General features: G+C 41.1%; 2 protein-coding genes across 3 annotated transcripts in view; one reads left to right on the top strand and one right to left on the bottom strand.

Moving 5' to 3' along the window:
• The window catches only part of ksr2 (kinase suppressor of ras 2), a gene marked incomplete at both ends in the record, with an annotated part of 71,110 nt that extends 59,075 nt beyond the window's left edge, over positions 1 to 12,035 (bottom strand). For both annotated transcript variants that reach the window (XM_079270225.1, XM_079270226.1), the window contains 2 exons: positions 331 to 471; positions 11,862 to 12,035. In XM_079270225.1, coding sequence (XP_079126351.1) covers positions 331 to 471; positions 11,862 to 12,035 — 315 coding nt within the window. The remainder of the gene's footprint in view (positions 1 to 330; positions 472 to 11,861) is intronic.
• Positions 12,036 to 14,165: 2,130 nt separating this feature from the next.
• rfc5 (replication factor C (activator 1) 5) lies at positions 14,166 to 18,514 on the top strand. Its single transcript, XM_079270450.1, has 11 exons — positions 14,166 to 14,285; positions 14,903 to 14,967; positions 15,212 to 15,348; positions 15,442 to 15,521; positions 15,613 to 15,686; positions 16,065 to 16,224; positions 16,636 to 16,717; positions 16,880 to 17,009; positions 17,319 to 17,396; positions 17,763 to 17,817; positions 17,915 to 18,514. Exons 1-11 carry the CDS (start codon positions 14,239 to 14,241, stop codon positions 18,012 to 18,014), a joined length of 1,008 nt encoding a protein of 335 aa, XP_079126576.1. The 5' UTR covers positions 14,166 to 14,238; the 3' UTR covers positions 18,015 to 18,514.
• Positions 18,515 to 18,554: the final 40 nt, after the last annotated feature.

Genomic DNA, 18,554 nt, shown 5'->3' with positions numbered 1-18,554 from the left:
TAACCAAACACGCTTCAAACATCATGGCTGACTGTAACGGCCAAGGACACCTGTCAATTGAGCAAAAATGCCTGGAAATGTAAGCATTAATAGATCATGAATGGAACAATTACATAACAAATGCAGATAATTCCATAAAAGACAGAAGCAGTCGCCGGATGGTTTGATGATGAAAATGATTCAAAGGCATCAGATCTTTAGGGGGTGTTTTTTTCTGACAGCGCCGATCTGTACATTATAAGATACCCGGGTTTTGATTTGAGCTACATCCTCACATTGTAATATTGGGGGAGTAGATGAGCGTCTTTTTTTAAACACGACATATATTACCTGTGTGACCTCCTTCCTCAGGTTGACGATGCGGAACCAGTGGCCGAGGCGAGGGAAGTCCTCCAGCGCGACGCTGCGCTCCTCTAAGGCCACTTTGCACTTACAGGACAGCTGGCGGCTGAAGTACTTCACCAACTTCCCCTGAGGACACGAGGGACAGACACAGTGAGGGAGGGCTGCAAGTACATTACACTGTCTTTAATGCTGATGAAGCCTTTTGTCCCATTTTCCACGTAAAATAATTCATGATTTCTGATAGTTTGTCTGAAGTACATAAAAAAAACAGAGACAAATCTGATGCAAACCAGGGAAATGCAAACATGAAAACACCTTGAATTAGCAAAGTTCAATATCATTTGAAATGTAAACTGACTTTGATTCATTTTTTAGCACTAAAACATGAAATATGTTCTCAATCAGAGACTGGGCCGGTCCTGAAGAACTGACCTGTTTTAATCACAAACAAGACCGACAAAGAATAGAAAGCCAATAAGAACAAAGTCGCTGCAGTAAGGTATAACAATGCTATTGCATCCTGTTACATCAAGGCACGAATAGCAGACTGTTCTGGAGAAGCAAATCATTTAAATACTGATATCACATGTGTTCACTATTAATCTCAATAATACATTTTTTTCACTTTATTTTATAATTTGTTGCCTTTTTTTTCTTTTGGCAAGAAGTCCAGATCAAAGTTGCTTGAAATATGACATTAAAGGAAAGCTATCTGCCACTTTAAGATGTACAGCACCGTAGCGAGCAGCAGTGTTTACTAGTCACTGAAACATTTTGGGGGTTGAACTACATTGATATAAAATACATTTAAAACAAAAACACACTGATGTTTTGACTATTTTTGTTGCCTTTTAAAGCTCGATTCTTTTAAAACTGTAGGATAGAGTTAAACTATGGCAACAGATTTGATGTTTAAAATGTTGGATGGAAATAGTTCACACAGAAATCTGTTCCTGGTGAGATCAGTAAAAGAGACGTTAAAACATCATTTTTACATAAGAGATTATAAACTCAGTTTAACGTGTTTTTTGTTGTATGCTTTGTAATATTGTGTTATCGGTTTGCATTATTTTGTCTGCAACCGTTCATACTGACATAATGGCGGAGTTGCTCTTGCAAAAGAAGTTTCAGCTTGAGATGGGACTTAAATGGTTAAATAAAAGTAAACATTGTAGCAGTATATAAATTGAGAAACCATAGATAGACCTTCTAATCCCATGCAGCCATAAGTATGCACAAATACACTGAATCCCATCGTCTTTGGCAGCAATATTCTGTGGCTACTGACCTGACCTCTGACCGTTTCATTATTCATGCAACCACAATACATATCTTATATGCTTCTGAACCCAAGTTGTCAGAGCGTAAACACTGTGTCCCTGACAAACAAAACTTTTATGGATTTAAGGAAATGATTCACACTTTCTGATCCATTTTGTGATTCCAAAATTGCATTCCCCTTTAGGTTTCATGAGCCCACTTCAATGCACACAAATGATTAACCTGGTTATCATAACATTGCATCCTGTGGAGATTATCTGTGAAACCAAATCCCTAGTGACGCATTTGAGTTACTCAACCGTTGAATTATGCCGCCATGTAAACATTTAAGTCACATGTCATTTGCTAAAAAGGTCAGAGTGTGTCTCTTTACTCAGATAACTAGATGGTGAGCAGCTCTTTACTCAGATAACTAGATGGTGAGCAGCTCTTTACTCAGATAACTAGATGGTGAGCAGTTCTTTACTCAGATAACTAGATGGTGAGCAGCTCTTTACTCAGATAACTAGATGGTGAGCAGCTCTTTACTCAGATAACTAGATGGTGAGCAGCTCTTTACTCAGATAACTAGATGGTGAGCAGCTCTTTACTCTGATAACTAGATGGTGAGCAGCTCTTTACTCAGATAACTAGATGGTGAGCAGTTCTTTACTCAGATAACTAGATGGTGAGCAGCTATTTACTCAGATAACTAGATGGTGAGCAGTTCTTTACTCAGATAACTAGATGGTGAGCAGTTCTTTACTCAGATAACTAGATGGTGAGCAGCTCTTTACTCAGATAACTAGATGGTGAGCAGCTCTTTACTCAGATAACTAGATGGTGAGCAGTTCTTTACTCAGATAACTAGATGGTGAGCAGCTCTTTACTCAGATAACTAGATGGTGAGCAGTTCTTTACTCAGATAACTAGATGGTGAGCAGCTCTTTACTCAGATAACTAGATGGTGAGCAGTTCTTTACTCAGATAACTAGATGGTGAGCAGCTCTTTACTCAGATAACTAGATGGTGAGCAGCTCTTTACTCAGATAACTAGATGGTGAGCAGCTCTTTACTCAGATAACTAGATGGTGAGCAGCTCTTTACTCAGATAACTAGATGGTGAGCAGTTCTTTACTCAGATAACTAGATGGTGAGCAGCTCTTTACTCAGATAACTAGATGGTGAGCAGCTCTTTACTCAGATAACTAGATGGTGAGCAGTTCTTTACTCAGATAACTAGATGGTGAGCAGCTCTTTACTCAGATAACTAGATGGTGAGCAGCTCTTTACTCAGATAACTAGATGGTGAGCAGTTCTTTACTCAGATAACTAGATGGTGAGCAGCTCTTTACTCAGATAACTAGATGGTGAGCAGCTCTTTACTCAGATAACTAGATGGTGAGCAGCTCTTTACTCAGATAACTAGATGGTGAGCAGCTCTTTACTCAGATAACTAGATGGTGAGCAGTTCTTTACTCAGATAACTAGATGGTGAGCAGCTCTTTACTCAGATAACTAGATGGTGAGCAGCTCTTTACTCAGATAACTTGTATTAAAAATACAAGAAGGTGTGTTGGTTTTATGGGGGGGTTACACACTGTACAAACAACAGTTCATGCATTTGCCCAGCACTTCTGTGAGGCATCTCCAGCACTAGCAGTGTTTAGGTGCTTCACCTTAACTGTTTTCTCCCCAAGTCATAAAGCATAAAGCTCACCTTAAATAAAAACACAAATTGCCATTGATTTTTTCTGTTTGTCTACATATTTAATGAATGAGACACAAAGAGTTCATGATTCAGCTATCCAGATGTTTGTAAGTGTATTTTTGAACCTTGGAGAGAGTCAGGCTAACGTTAGCTGTTTTAGCAATTTTGAGGTACTTGTACTTTGCAGTATTTCCCGTATTTATGATTTATACAACTTTATTCTCTCTCTATTGTTTTGACAGTTACATGACAGACTTCACACAAATCATTTGTTTGTTGTAGATTAAACTACTAAACTGTAAGTAGTAAGTAGCATTTAGCTCCATCGTGGCCATCTGCAATAGTAAAACGTTACTTGCACATTAATGTATCAGTAATAATATAATAATATGACGCCCACTACTGCCTTTTTTCTTAATTATGAGTACTTCTACTTTTAACAATGTGGTTCGTTTTGCAGAAAATACTTTAATACTTTTACTCGACCATTTCTACACTGTAGCACTTTTACTTGAAAAAAGGATCTGAATATATCTCGCTTACTCACAACTCTTGAATAGCTTTTTTCAAAACATCCAACACTGTCACCTTGTAAACATTTTTCCTTTGTGACCTGAAAACTATGCTATCAATTCAACAATTAAAGAATGAGATAGCTGCAAAATACATCAGATATATTTATACACATTTCATTGACATCTCTTCAGTGACATTGCAACATGAAGAATGAATATGTTGAGGAGATATTTTACTTGTGTTGAGATGTCAGGCAGAATTCACTGCAGGTATGTTTGTAGTGAAACGCAGAAAGAATTGAAAATGATGGTAGAAAAGAGTCCGGGCCCACAGTGGGTGAGGTGACGCTTGAAGACTCAAGGATGATACATTTGAATGGCCCCATTCCAAACATACGCCTACAAACTGACTGCTAGAAATTAGACGGTGCTGGCCTACATCAGTGCATACCAAAGTAGAAACTAGTGGAGGAGGGACTCGCAAGTCACCTCTGAATGCAGAAAACCCTACAGCAGCTGCCCACTAACGCTCTGCCCAATAAGGTGACTGCCCAGTCAACACCTACAGAGAAACACACATTACCCTGGCTCAATGTGTTGACTTCTTATTGTGTATCATATTCTTACTAAACTGTCAGCGGCCCTCTGACCTACACAAACAAAATGTAGTTCAACGATACATATAGCAACCAAGAAGAGGCTCACAATGACCACACAGAGACATAAAACAAGTACAAAGACACGCAAAGAGACCTACTACAGAGCCTCACGGCCACTATGAAGAGAGGCAAAATAAACCACAAAATTACACAGAATGACAAAGAAACTACAAAGACACTCAACATGACTACAAAGAGACACAAGACGACTACAAATAGATGCAACACGACTAGAAAAAAGGGACAAAACAACCACACAAAAACAAAAAAGAGCAAAACAATTACAAGAAGACACAAAACAACTACAAAAAGACAACTTGACTACAAAGAGACAGAAAAACTACAAAGACATTCAAACTGACTACATAGACTCACAATGACGACAAAAAAGCAGCAAAACAACCAAAGACAACATGAACACACAGAGCATGACCACACAAAACAACTACTATGAAAAGGGGCGAAACAACCACAAAGACACACAAAATGACTATAGGGGGATAAAACGTCACTACAAAGAGACTCAAAACAACTACAAAGACACAAAATTAATATAGGGGATAAAACGTCACAACAAAGAGACTCAAACAACTACAACGAGACTCAAAACAACTACAACGAGACTCAAAACAACTACAACGAGACTCAAAACAACTACAACGAGACTCAAAACAACTACAAAGAGACTCAAAACAATTACAAAGAGACTCAAAACAACTACAAAGACACAAAATTAATATAGGGGATACAACGTCACTACAACGAGACTCAAAACAACTACAAAGATACTCAAAACAACTACAAAGAGACTCAAAACAACTACAAAGAGACTCAAAACAACTACAACGAGACTCAAAACAACTACAAAGAGACTCAAAACAACTACAAAGAGACTCAAAACAACCACCTAAACAACTATAAATCTGTGTCTTGGCAGTGGGGCCTTCTGCATGTCTGTGCCCATTGTCTCATAATTCACACATGTGTAAATGTGTCTTGGCATTTTTACTTCACTTTAATGTTTACAGGATTATGGCATGAATGCAACAACATAGCATTACAAAGCATAAAGTAACGTGCTGATTTAACGCAAAAGGAAAGAAGGAGGATGAGCGTGATAGAGAGGAAGAGGGAGAGAGCAGAACAGAAAGAAACTTTTGAAGAGACTTTTCAATCAATACATCTAGTATCATCTAAATGTGTCTCCCTATTTCACAATCTAAGTCTAGTGTAACTCTGGACTCGAAGTGTTGTTTAAGGGGTCTCGACCCACTGGCCCAGGGACTAGATCTGGCCCACAAAAACGATTTAATGAGGCCCGCCACATGTTCATAGAATTCATTTTTTTAACCATTCTAAAAAAACACTTCTAGCCCAGTTGTCTTTCTATTTCACATTCAGCAAGCAAGCAACTCTGATTTATCACAGTTCACCGGATACCAACTGCAGCCAGCTCCAAAGGAGGTGGACAACTGATTATATCCTTCAAGTTTAATGTGAATTATCCATCTCCTCCGTTCTCAAGTGTTATTCGAGCTTTACTTGACTAAACATGTAGAATTGTACTGTAGTAGTTAAGGGAGCGGAAAGAGAAAAGGGGATTTTCTAATCTTTATAGTGTATATACTTAAAATGTGTTGTTGAAGAAATGTTCTGTTTACACTGAGCACTAAAGAAGCCCGGCTCAGTGAGGACAATGTGGCCAGAAGCCTTCGGGTAATGTGAGCTTAATGCTCCTGATCGAAGGTGTAACACCATCCACCAAGCGGCATCGCCGTCCCAAAACTCCAGTCAGAGCAGATTTTGGCAAGGCTAACTTTACTCCCTTGCTGAAAACCAGAAGGGACTGAACATGCTGTACTGTGGGCAAGTGCACAAGCATAAGCTGCAGGGGCTAGCAGGCTAACAATAGCAGGCCACGAGCTGAAAAGTCTCCCTGTTTTTAACACAATACTATTTGTACCTTCTGTCTCTGCCCGCACTGAAGCACAATCCCTGTGATAATGCTGCTTGTATTTTTTACAACATCAAGTTACAAAAACAATCAATGCTTTCTGAACAGGAAGACAAAGCTATTCTTAAACTGCCTGGACATCGGTCGGACAAGGTTGGATCTAGCTATCTATGTCGCACCTCAAGCGAAATAAAGTAACAGTATAATTATAGTGCAGACAGAAAAATATGTTCAAAAGTAAACGGCCGCAAATGTACCAAGGTAAGGAAAGTTAAAATTGATTTTTCAATTTAAAACAATAAAATCCAAAAACAAATCAAAGAAGGAGGTGAGACTATACGGGCACTGTAACTCTGGCGAACATAAATGCTGAAAACCAGCATATTCCCTAAAATGATGCAGAGCTTCTTTGAGTTTAAAGTGTAGTGTTATTCCCATTTCACACAAGCTACATTGACCTCTTCTCAAATGCTACACTCCCAGTTAATCCAGAGAAGCTGAAACACTGAATGAATGCACAGCTTTAACTTCCACACCAGCTTTATCTGTTCTGATAAACTACAGTCAAGCATAAATCATTCAAGCTGATTCAAGAGCATCACGAAAGGTATTTCAGGTCGGTGCAATTTGTGACTTCAACTTCAGCTCCAATAAAAGGCACAACTACACGCCACGTAGCTTATGTTGTACACATTTATATGCATGAAGCTGCAGCATACTGTAGAAATTAATAATTTAGCCACCAAACTGGTTTGTATGTTAAACAGGAGCAATGAAAAGACACGTGACAAGTCAATGCACTAATTGAAAGCATATTCATAATCTTGAAGGGGCCAAAAACACATTAAATAAATGTTTTTCATGATCTAATTGCTACTGTGAAGTTCTGGCGACGTTGAATGGCAAGAGAACACACTTGTTCTGGACAGGTGATTGTCAGACAAATAAACCATATCAAAGCAGCTGTTTTGACCCATGTGCACAATACCTGCTCAGCTCCAAACAGCAGAGCTGGTGAACACAGTGCAGAATTTAACAGCCGAAAAACAGAACTCAACGTAGACGTGAATATTGGACTTACACATGAAAAGTGGCCAGAAAGACGACTCTCCAAATGAATGAATGACAGCGTTGCTCCCGTAACTCCTGGACGTGTCAATTAGCAACTGTCTGCCAGCATTTGTGCCACGTCAACTTAAAAGAAGAAGAGGCAAGAAATGTGACAATCATGCTCTCAATTGGCCACAGGTGTGAAAGAAAGGTAGCGTTTCCTTTTGTGTGCCTTAAAGGAGAGACTTTCTGAGAGTTCACGCACATCATTCCCCTTTTGCACGACAGCAGGACATCGTGCAGTTTAATACAGACAAGAGAAGGCTTCAAAGGTGGACTTTTCATCAGCCCTTCGAGCGTGGCCACAGGTGTACACACTTGTGCCTTTAGACGTGGTCGGACAACACTTTGCACGACCTGGTTTGCTTCAAGCACAATCAACCCTTTAACCCTCCGAGCTGCAGTAAACAAAAATACCATGTTTTCCACCTTTTGAAGCAAAAAACAACAGCCTATACCACTTAAACAAACATTATAAACCCTGTCACGTATACTTGAATATAAATGAATAACACTTGTTTTGACCTGCCCTCTTCTCTGTTACACGAATTACATAATTGGATCACATGAGATGTGTCTGCGTCTCTTTAAAAGCCAAATAAAAAAGGCATCATGCACGTGGATCTTTCCAGTGTATCCAAAGGATACTGCTGGCAAATGCATAATCGTCTTAATGGAAACCAGTATCAACACTTCATCAGATCACAATCTGGGTCCTTAGGTCAACAACTGAGATGGAAAGCAGCGATGTCGTTAAGGGCAATAAAGAGGACTGACGACCTGAAAGCTCTCCAAACTCAGAGGATTTGAGGAAGGTTAGACGGCTCTCAGGAGTCACTCGTGAATAAACTGTTGAGCGTGTCTTCCTTTGTTCTCGTTCATTTCTAATTAGACTTTCTTTTCTGTTGTTCACAATTCAGTTTATTTAATTTCTGCTGAGGAGAAATCCCACTAAATAAAATAATACATGAAGCTGATATGCAGTTCCATCCAGAGCGAGTAGCCCAAGCCATATTACGTATGCTGCACTGGTGCTCAGGTATTGATAAAACGTTATTTTTACCAGAGGAATGTTCCAACAGAAGAATCACAGCCCACACCAGTACGTGCCTATACCAAAATATCTCACTCTGACCTGAATTCATGTTGCTGTTTCTATTATTTTGACCGGTGGGCACACACTTTGTACAAATGACCTGATGTCCTAGTGGCATATAAAGCAATTTGCACATTATTTCTTTCTTACGTTTATTGTAAAGAGTGCTACAGTACAGCATGGTCAAATCAGTATTAATCCAAAACTTCAACACGGAGCTACAACTTGTGGTTGCGGTTGAACGAGGGACGTTTCTGCGACATAACTCGCTGTTACTGCTTCATTTAAAGCTTTCGGACATCAGCAACAAATCTCTAAACCATCACAGGATCCTGGGTTCCTACGCAGTTAGGAATGGAGGGAGAGATCGATGATGAATGGGACATAGGTTGAGACATTGATAGTCCTGGGGACTCACTATACTTAGAGTTAGAGTGGTGATCCTGGACCATAGGGTCCTGATGTCAAATTTTTTATGTTAAAATGCCGGCCATATAATCTGCCCAGAGAGTTGTTTGTGTTACTGATGTATATGTTTTCCTCCTGAAGTTTTTCTCGTGTTGAAAATGGGCTGCAACTGCATTTTGTTGTGCATCCCTATGTTGCATAATGACAATAAATGATCCTTGAATCCTTGGATCGTAGGAGGTATACTGGAGATGTAAAATTCTGCAAAATGAATTAAAAACCGCAGTTCACATGTTCTGTTCTCATCAACGCTGCAGAATGCATCTGTTTAGAGTAGAACAGCACTTATAAACCCACTGTACCCAGCACCAAACAACAGAGAGACAACACAGCAACCAGCTGGTGAATGTAACGGAGCTAAAGACACAGATATCTGATATTTAGTTGATGGAGTGCAAAACAGAGCGACGGGAAAGCGAGTATTGGACTTTATATTCATCGAAAAGGCCAAAAACATGACTTCAAACAAAACAGATGAATGCTAATGTGCCTCTGAGTCTGTTCGTTGAGTAAAGAGTCAACATTTTGTGTGGTGGAATAATTCTGCCCTCAAGTGACGAAAAAAAACCTGTAAATACAGCTGTAAAACAATAACTGTCGGCTCCGATTTCCAGCTTTCGGTCATATACATAACTTGAGTTCACTTGGGAAATTGCTAGTGTAACTCAATGGAAACACGATGAGCATATTGGCCGCGTCCAAAAACAACCACCACGTTAACTATTGATGGCGTGGGAAATGTTTTTCTAATGTGCAGTGACAAAACTTTGTTCCAACGAGTTCATGAAATGGGAATTCATTTGGAATGAACCTGTTCAAGAAACGTTCGTTGTCCACTCTGAAGAACAGTATGTGTGTACAAAGTCAAGCCAGATGTTCCAGTATTATGGTTTATAACAAATACTACAATACCCTCCGTGCATTATGTTTGCTGCATCCAATTAAATAGATATGAACAGTTGGTTCTTCTTCTTCTCTTCGCTTCCTTGCATCACCGCCCTCTGCATTCACTGTTTCACATCAATCACTCAGACTCGGGGCGCATGTCAGTACAACAAGTGATACAAACAATACTGCCTACAAACAACGCACTCTACAGCACCAACGGTGGTCAAAGGCTCCGCACGGACCCTTTAACTGTCGCTGCAAATGAAGAAGTTTAAAGTACTTGAGATATTGACATCACTTTTTTTTAAAGGCCAGTATGTTAATAGAACTTCTGATGTGCACCATAAGTGTGCACATGAACAAAAAACATGTATTTTTGATGTTTATGTAACTTTTCACAATATTGCAAAATAAATGAAACAATTGACGATTTAAGATTGCAAATGTGTACTTATTATCCCGGTATATCTTTACTTTTAATATATAGCAGGCTAAGGATTCATCCAATACAAATTTGTAAAGTAACAACCATAGCCACAAAAAGTTCAAATCGTAACCAACCTTAGTTCAAGAAAAATCCATCCACAAAGAAGCTAATAACAATATGTTGCAACACAAAATAATATTTCTGTCACGCTCACGACAAATAATCCAGTACCCACAATGCTTTGCAAGCCATTCAGGGAACATATAGTGAGCATTTATCTTCACACTGTAGCCTACTTAATGTTAGTCCCCTCTCCTGTTGGATTCCTGTCCTCCGCCTGAGCAACACTTACAAACTTCACTTAATGGCTCCGGCACAGCATTGAATGGGCCAATATATATGCTTATATATTGTATAACACGGCCTCATACTCCTGTGGGGTTGGGGTTATAGTGTGTGTGGCTCTCACAAGTGACTTTTCTTGTCATGCTATATCTCAATTATATTCCCTCTTGGGGCCTACAGTGTGTTGACGGTACACAGACAACTCGGTGCTGAGTTTATGGCGACCTTATCGCACTTAATGGTATTTGTTTAAATCTCCCGAGGCATCACCATAACATTCGTACAGGCCCTTAACGCTGTGCTCTGTCTGCAGTGCTCAGTTTTCTGTGACCTTATCGCACTTTATTGGTTTGTTTTGTTATGTCCCGTAGCAGCCTCTCACTGGTGAGGTGCGTGTGTGTGTGTGTGTGTGTGTGTGTGTGTGTGTGTGTGTGTGTGTGTGTGTGTGTGTGTGTGTGAGGTGGGGGGGGGGGGGGGGAGCGATTCGACTGGTTTAAGTGGTCTAAAAAAACGGACGGTCTGGTATCTCGAGCACAACACCGGGATAGTATATGGCCATTACGTAACGCAATGGAAGACCCCACGGGCCAATTAAAGCGGATAACGACATTTTGTAACAATTTCAGCAATCCGCTCCGCCTTTGCGTAACAGCGGGGCCTGGATGCGCCCGCGCGGACAGATGCGCAGGCTGGCATTGGTAATGGATTGTAAACACGGGCTGCCTATAGGCCTCGGCTGCCTCAGATATTATTCTGATGGAGAAGAGCCACCTTCTCTCTCCCGGCCACCTGCAGAATGCGCAAGTCTCTAACAGCCCACTGCAGCCCCGGAGCCTCCTGATTTATTGCACTGCACAAGACAGATAGCAGCATATGCTTTAGCGGAAATCTTTTTTGCACATTTATGCAATTGGCAACACCGACAAAAGCAGACAAAAAAGCAAGTGTTGAAAAGGTACTGGAGAGAGAGAGAAAAAATGCAGTGGCCTAGAAATACATAGCAGACGGTGACAGCCCCCCCGTATTGATTTTAGATGAAGATGCACAGCAGAAATGCAGTCATTCCGCTCAAATGGTGCTTACCTCCAGCGTTCGTATCTCTTTTTGTGTCAAGTCGTTGGATGTGGCACATTTGGTCCGTAAACCCTCCAAACTAGAAATGCTTATGTCTATCATATTTTGCACCAACTCGCACTGCTGCAAGGCTTTCTGCAAACTAAGATGCTGCTCCTCGCCTTTTGTCATCTCCTCGTTCATAGTTTTGCGAGCAGTGGTCGTTATTTCCCCCTTTGCACTTAAAAGAAATTAATTCAAATTTAAAATAACAACAACAACAAAAAAACAACAACAAAAAAAATTTCAGAAAAGAAACGTGGAGAAGCCCACTGAACAGAGCAACCTGCGAAACGCCATGACAAAAAAAAGAAGAAGATGTTGCAGGTTTACAGACGGGGTTTGAGCCGTGAGAGAGTCGACTCCATTGCAACAACAAATCCTCGTAGTTCCTGCTGTTTCATCAAGGTGTCTCTGTGGTTGGAGGCTAAATCAAACACAGTACGAAGATACCGAGCGGGACTACACGGTTTGCCACAGCATCCATTGGGTGCCCCCTTCGTTTCAAATGGATGTTTAGAAGAAGAACAAACAAAAAAAGAGAAGCAGTTCAGCGCATCATAAGCAGACGTATCGGGGGTGGTGGTGGTGGGGGGTGGGGGGGAAGCCTGGTGGATTTAAAGGTGCTGATGTGAGGATTGGATGCAGGTACTCCCTGTCTCCCTTGGCAGCAGCTGCATCCCGGTTCGCTCCCACCACACCGACATGTTTCCTGTCAATCAAACCCACAGCAACAGCAACGGCATCGCATTGCCCAGGCACCGCCGTGAGGGGCCGCTCTCGCGAGATCAGCGGTGCAAGGTGCGGTGGGCTCGCGCTGCTTCAGGCGGTCTCAGGACCTGTTGAAGGAGCAGAAATTAAAACACTTTTAGGATAATCGCACTTAGATGTTACATGTATAGTCTACACACAAACACTGCCTTCCAAATTGCATACTTTTTGCTTTTTACTTTTAGTACATCCTGCAGCTGCCCATACAAAGTGTGTACTGTAGCTTGCAGTATACACTCAATTTAGACATACTACTACGTCATCATAATTTCACATTTGAACTTTTACCTGTTTGCTCACTTATCCACAGCAGATTGAAGGAAGGATTGTGGGTCAGAACAGCCAGACAAAGTATGCTGGCTTGCATACTGCAACTAACATCCTGGTATTTTTGGGATACTGCATGTTGGTAGGTAAATCCATTCTGGCATACTAAATAGTATGGTAGTACGGGTATTGGAATGCTATTTCTATGACAAGCATGACTTTATCCGTTTTTTTGTCCTCATGACTTTTACAGTGATTTTATGTAACTTTTCTTCTTTCATTTATTGATAACATGCTAAATTTGAAAGTCATCATATTTGGATGCATTTTAACCTTTAATGTTCTACCTTTTTGGAGATTTGTGTGGCTGCTTCTGTTGTTGTCTGTGTGTGTTTGTGTGTGACTGTTATTATTTTATTCTTCTGTCCTCAGGTCTCTCTTGCAAAACAAATCTTGATCTCAATGAGGTTACCTGTTTAAAAGAAAGGTTGAAAATATTGTTTCGTACATTAAAAGATATTTATATATTTGTTATTTACATTTAATCTTTATTTAGCCTATTTTAACAAGGGGATCCTGGGCAAGATGACGCTGTAAATGTTACACCATATAAAAACATGCATAACAGACTTTAAAAAATAAACAAGGAAGAAGGGATAGCACAGACAAATCGGGAGCACATCGGCCCATCGCGGAGTCAAGGTAAAAAAAGAGGAAACGAGAGAGCATCAGACTGGGAAAAACAAGAGGAAATATGATGAAAATGATCTGGTCTGGGCTTCACTTGGATTGGCAACGCAGATTGCCCAAAGCCACAGTGCGTGGTGTGCAGTGAGGTTCTGGCTAACAGTCTGAAACCCTCTTATTTACGTCGCCACCTGAACACCAAGCATGCCAGTGCAAGTCAAAAGCCCCTTACATTTTTTAATATCGAAATTGGAGGAGTTACAAAACAGCCCAAAACAACTGCAGTCTCATTCTATGTGTGGTTGATTGTAAATTAAATGTGACAATCTGCCTCTGAGCCTGTGCGTGTGTGCTCGCCATCCTGATTGCTCTTTAAAAGTGACGCCTTGTGCAACTGTTTAAAACTAGAGATGTGTGACATGTTAGTATCTTTCTGTTGGACAGTGGGGCATTGGTGTTGTCACCGAGACCCCGCCCATAGGAGCAGGCAACGCGATCCGATTGGTTGTACGCCGTGACGTAGGACGCACGTTTTTGTTGTGGAGCGCGCCAAAGTGCCAAAGTGGAAGTGCTAAAAACTGAACCCAGCTTTGAGCTAAATCCACACAAGTCTGCGGGACCTATGGCTTCTACAGGCAGAGTGCCGTTACAGGCCATGAACCTACCGTGGTGAGTGGAACGCTGTTGTTTATCAACAACAGGTTGGATTAGCAACTGCTAGCTAGCTAGCCTAACTTTACCTACCAACGTGATGGATTCTAGAGAGCAGCTCGCCGCACTAACGCTTTACTTCTAACTATATAATAACGTTACATTACTCATACGTGTAAAACAACTATTAGCTGCATCTTAAGCCACGTGAGCTTCTTTTTAACTCTGCATAAATAATATCTAGCCAGCGTTGCGACTTCAACCAACTGGCAAGTGTTGCAGTGTCTGCTAAGAAACTGTTATAAACAACACGTATTTAATATTTCTCTGCATGCATATTGCAGATATATATAACGTTAGATGCCGAATTAAAGCATGGTACCCAAGCATTCGATAGCTCTAATAAATCAAAACGTATAGCACATATATACCCAAACATATAAGTCATCTTGTTTAAAAGGACTAATCCTTCATGAGGTTCGTTTTGTAATTTATACCAGTACAACGAGACATTTTGGGGTTAACAAGTGTGTTGACAAGTTACTTAAACATGTGCTATTCTTACAGTAACATTTAGCAATTGGACATATTTATTATTGATCACATTATTGATGTCTTTCTCCTCCGTATTCCAGGGTTGAAAAGTACCGACCACAGAAACTTGATGATCTGATCTCACACAAAGATATTCTGAGCACTCGTAAGTATGAGGACTGAAAGAATAGATATATATATATATATATATTCCTCATTATTAGAGATCTTCAGTAACCCTTTGTAGTACATACATATTGAATACACCGTTGTAAGATAATTACTGTGCTATTCTCCGTGTGGGGATAACTGTCAGTGTTGCTCGTCCTTATGTTTTAAATGAATAATTCCATTCAAACGGTCATTTTCAGACTGTTTCCTTGTTTTAAAACTGTTGTGCTTCTCTTCAGTCCAGAAGTTTATCAGTGAGGACAAGCTTCCCCATCTCTTGTTCTATGGCCCCCCTGGAACCGGCAAAACCTCCACCATCCTCGCCTGTGCCAAGCAGCTGTACAAGGAGAAGGAGTTCAACTCCATGGTGTTGGAGGTATACTGAACGCTTTCTGGTCTGTTTGGTCTCCGGTAGTTTAGCGGCAACACCACGTGGCTCTTTGATTTGATGACTTGTTTTGATTTGCAGCTAAACGCATCAGACGACAGAGGCATCGATGTGGTGCGAGGTCCCGTTCTGAGTTTTGCCAGCACCCGGACCATCTTCAAGTAAGACAAAAGAAAATCTCTGCTCACTCCATAACTGTACGGGGCAATTATTTGAACGGCCGCCTTTTCGTCCGTCGCTCTTGTCCTCCAGGAAGGGCTTCAAGTTGGTGATACTGGACGAGGCCGATGCCATGACCCAGGATGCCCAGAATGCATTGCGGCGAGGTGAGCCATCTGTTCGGCCGGGCGGTGCCCGCTGTGAGCCGCACGGCTCACTGAGCAGCCCACTGGTGAATTACAGCATATCTGCTTGTACACGCTGGCATTCACCCTGAAGAGCAAAGATCGAAAGATTTGTTTTTTAACTGTTAACCTGGAACACTTTTTACCATTTTTACATAATCATTGACAGACATGTGTAGTTTGTTGGTGAAGTAACATCGCAGAAACATATAGGAAGGTGTGGCTGTTCTCAGCAAGAGTTCAGAGAATCAAGTTATATATTTTTCATTTTGGGTTCTTAGATACAACTTTGTATTTTTCCCCTTTTCTTAGTTACATTGATTTCTAACTTGTGTTTCTGCTGCTCTGTCTCTCTCTCAGTGATTGAGAAGTACACAGAAAACACCCGGTTCTGTCTGATCGGCAACTACCTGTCCAAGATCATCCCCGCTCTGCAGTCTCGATGCACCAGATTTCGCTTCGGCCCGCTGTCCCCGGACCAGATGATCCCTCGGCTGGAGTATGTTGTCCAGCAGGAGAGGTGAATATGTTTCTCCTCCATCTACTGTTAAAACAATCTGAGGTAGAAGAGATTAGAAGGTGCTGTGTATTTGTGTTTTTCTGTTTACTTGATCCTATTGGCACTCATTCTGATATGTGTTATTCACAGAAAACGGGTAAAACTTTATCCAAAACTATTGTCACCCTGTGTGGTTCTCATGCTGCTGGTTTGGGTTTCACAGGAAACGTGTCGTTATTTTACAGCACAGAGAGACGAAACCAAAAGATTTCCCTAAACATAGTTTTCTTGCTGTGACTGATGATGAAAATGAAAATGTTGAATCTGTACCATCAGCAAGAAATATTGTTGTTTGTTTGAAAATGCTAGATTTATTTTGAATAGATGGATGAAGCTTTACGTTGATCTGTTGACTGGATGTTTTTGTGGCAGTATTGACATAAACCCAGGAGGAATGAAGGCCATTGTGACCTTATCATCGGGCGACATGAGAAGATCGCTCAACATTCTGCAGGTACGACCAGAAGCTCATCCTGATCATTGTGCTTCGTCGTGTTGTCGCTTTTTACGTAACGGTTCAGTGTTTTCATTCATATTGTTTAAAAACAACTTTTTAATGTTGAATCATTGTAGAGGAGTAAAATGTGCCGTCTGTATTCCAACCGTGTGATCTCAGAGCACCAACATGGCGTACGGGAAGGTGACGGAGGACACGGTGTACACCTGCACAGGTCACCCCCTCCGCTCAGATATCGCCAACATCCTCGACTGGTCCCTCAACAAAGACTTCACCACAGCGTACAAGCGTATCCTTCAGGACACGTCACTCTGTTCAATCATCTATATCTATGTTCCCTAATGTCTCCCAGTGTGTTCAGTATCATTCTGTACAATTCAGCACAAGCTAAACATCTTAAAGTTTCTGCAAATTCAATGTTTCTTTCTTGCCACGGACAACACTTGATGGAAGCTAGCTGTAGCTAAATAATTACATCTACCAGTTGATAACTTAGGCTGATAATTGCAGCAGCACATTGACAAATGTTACCCGTGCCGCACGTTTTCATTGGCTAAATCATTTGTGTTGCTGCAACTCTTTAACACCTCGTGCACAGAAATCCTTCAGCTGAAGACGTTGAAAGGTTTGGCTCTGAACGACATCCTCACGGAGGTTCATCTGCTCATACACAGAGGTGAGTTTTCACCCAAGAGAAGAAGGTCATATTTAGTTTAAAACCAGGAAGCTGTTTGAATGAGTTTTGCATATTAGAGCGATTACTTGGGGTTAAATCCCACCGCACTCTTCGTGTTTAAAAGCTCTTCATTTAGATGTTTTTTTAGCTTCAGTGGTTGCAAGTAGTTTTTTTTTTTTGTATGCAAGGGCCCGTGCATGATGACCAACTTAAAGGTGTGTGGTTACATGTTGACTGTCTCATGACTTTACAATGTCTCGTAGAAGAACCTCCAGTTCGATTGTTTCAGATGATGAACCTGTTTGCTTTATTGGCACACGGTCTGTTTCAGTAGTTAAGTATCTGGATTATTTTCTTCTTTTCCAGTGGACTTTCCTCCGGCTATTCGGATTGGTCTGCTCATCAAGTTGTCTGACATCGAGTACGTGAGCTTCCTCTCGTAAACTAATATGAAACGGTCACACTGTGCTATCGTAGTGAAGTGTTGCTTTTGGACTTATCGTGTGTCGTCTCCTCAGACACCGGCTCGCCTCAGGAACCAATGAGAAGATCCAGCTGAGCTCCATGGTTGCAGCGTTCCAGGCGGTCAGAGACATGGTGGTCAGCGAGGCCCCCTAAATACACCAACCGCTGTACAAAGTTCGGTCTCTCTTGAATGCAAACCAATGAGGAAGAGAAACTTCTCCCTCAAATTCCTTTGTGACTATCATCACAATTTTGAATGATGAGAAATTGTTGAAATCAGTTGAGTTGAGCTTATTTAGAAAGAAACCTGATGCCCAGAAGTGTCCGCCGCATGATTGCCCACCAGTGCTGATGCACAGCGAAGAGAACCAGCTCGCAGCTGTCTGAGTCACTCACATCTGCATACTAACAGGGCAGCGGGAGGCAGTCGTTTGTAACTAGTATTAGAAAAAGATAATTTGGTCACTTAAAATGTGGACTTGGAAAACTGTTACTGTAGTCGCCAGTGTAGGACCAACTTACTGTCACCAATCCACAATGACGTAGAAGATCTCGAAGGAATGTGTCAAACATGCCATAATGTTGCAAAAACAAAGAAAACGTCTGGAACGTGTGTTTGAATCTGTTTAATAAAACTATTTCCTATCGGTCAAGCTTTTGTTATCGTATATTAACATGTGCAGTAGTTACAGT

Source organism: Melanostigma gelatinosum, assembly GCF_949748355.1.
Source record: "Melanostigma gelatinosum genome assembly, chromosome: 6".
NCBI classification, from domain to species: domain Eukaryota; kingdom Metazoa; phylum Chordata; class Actinopteri; order Perciformes; family Zoarcidae; genus Melanostigma; species Melanostigma gelatinosum.
This window is presented reverse-complemented; position numbering and strand designations above follow the sequence as displayed.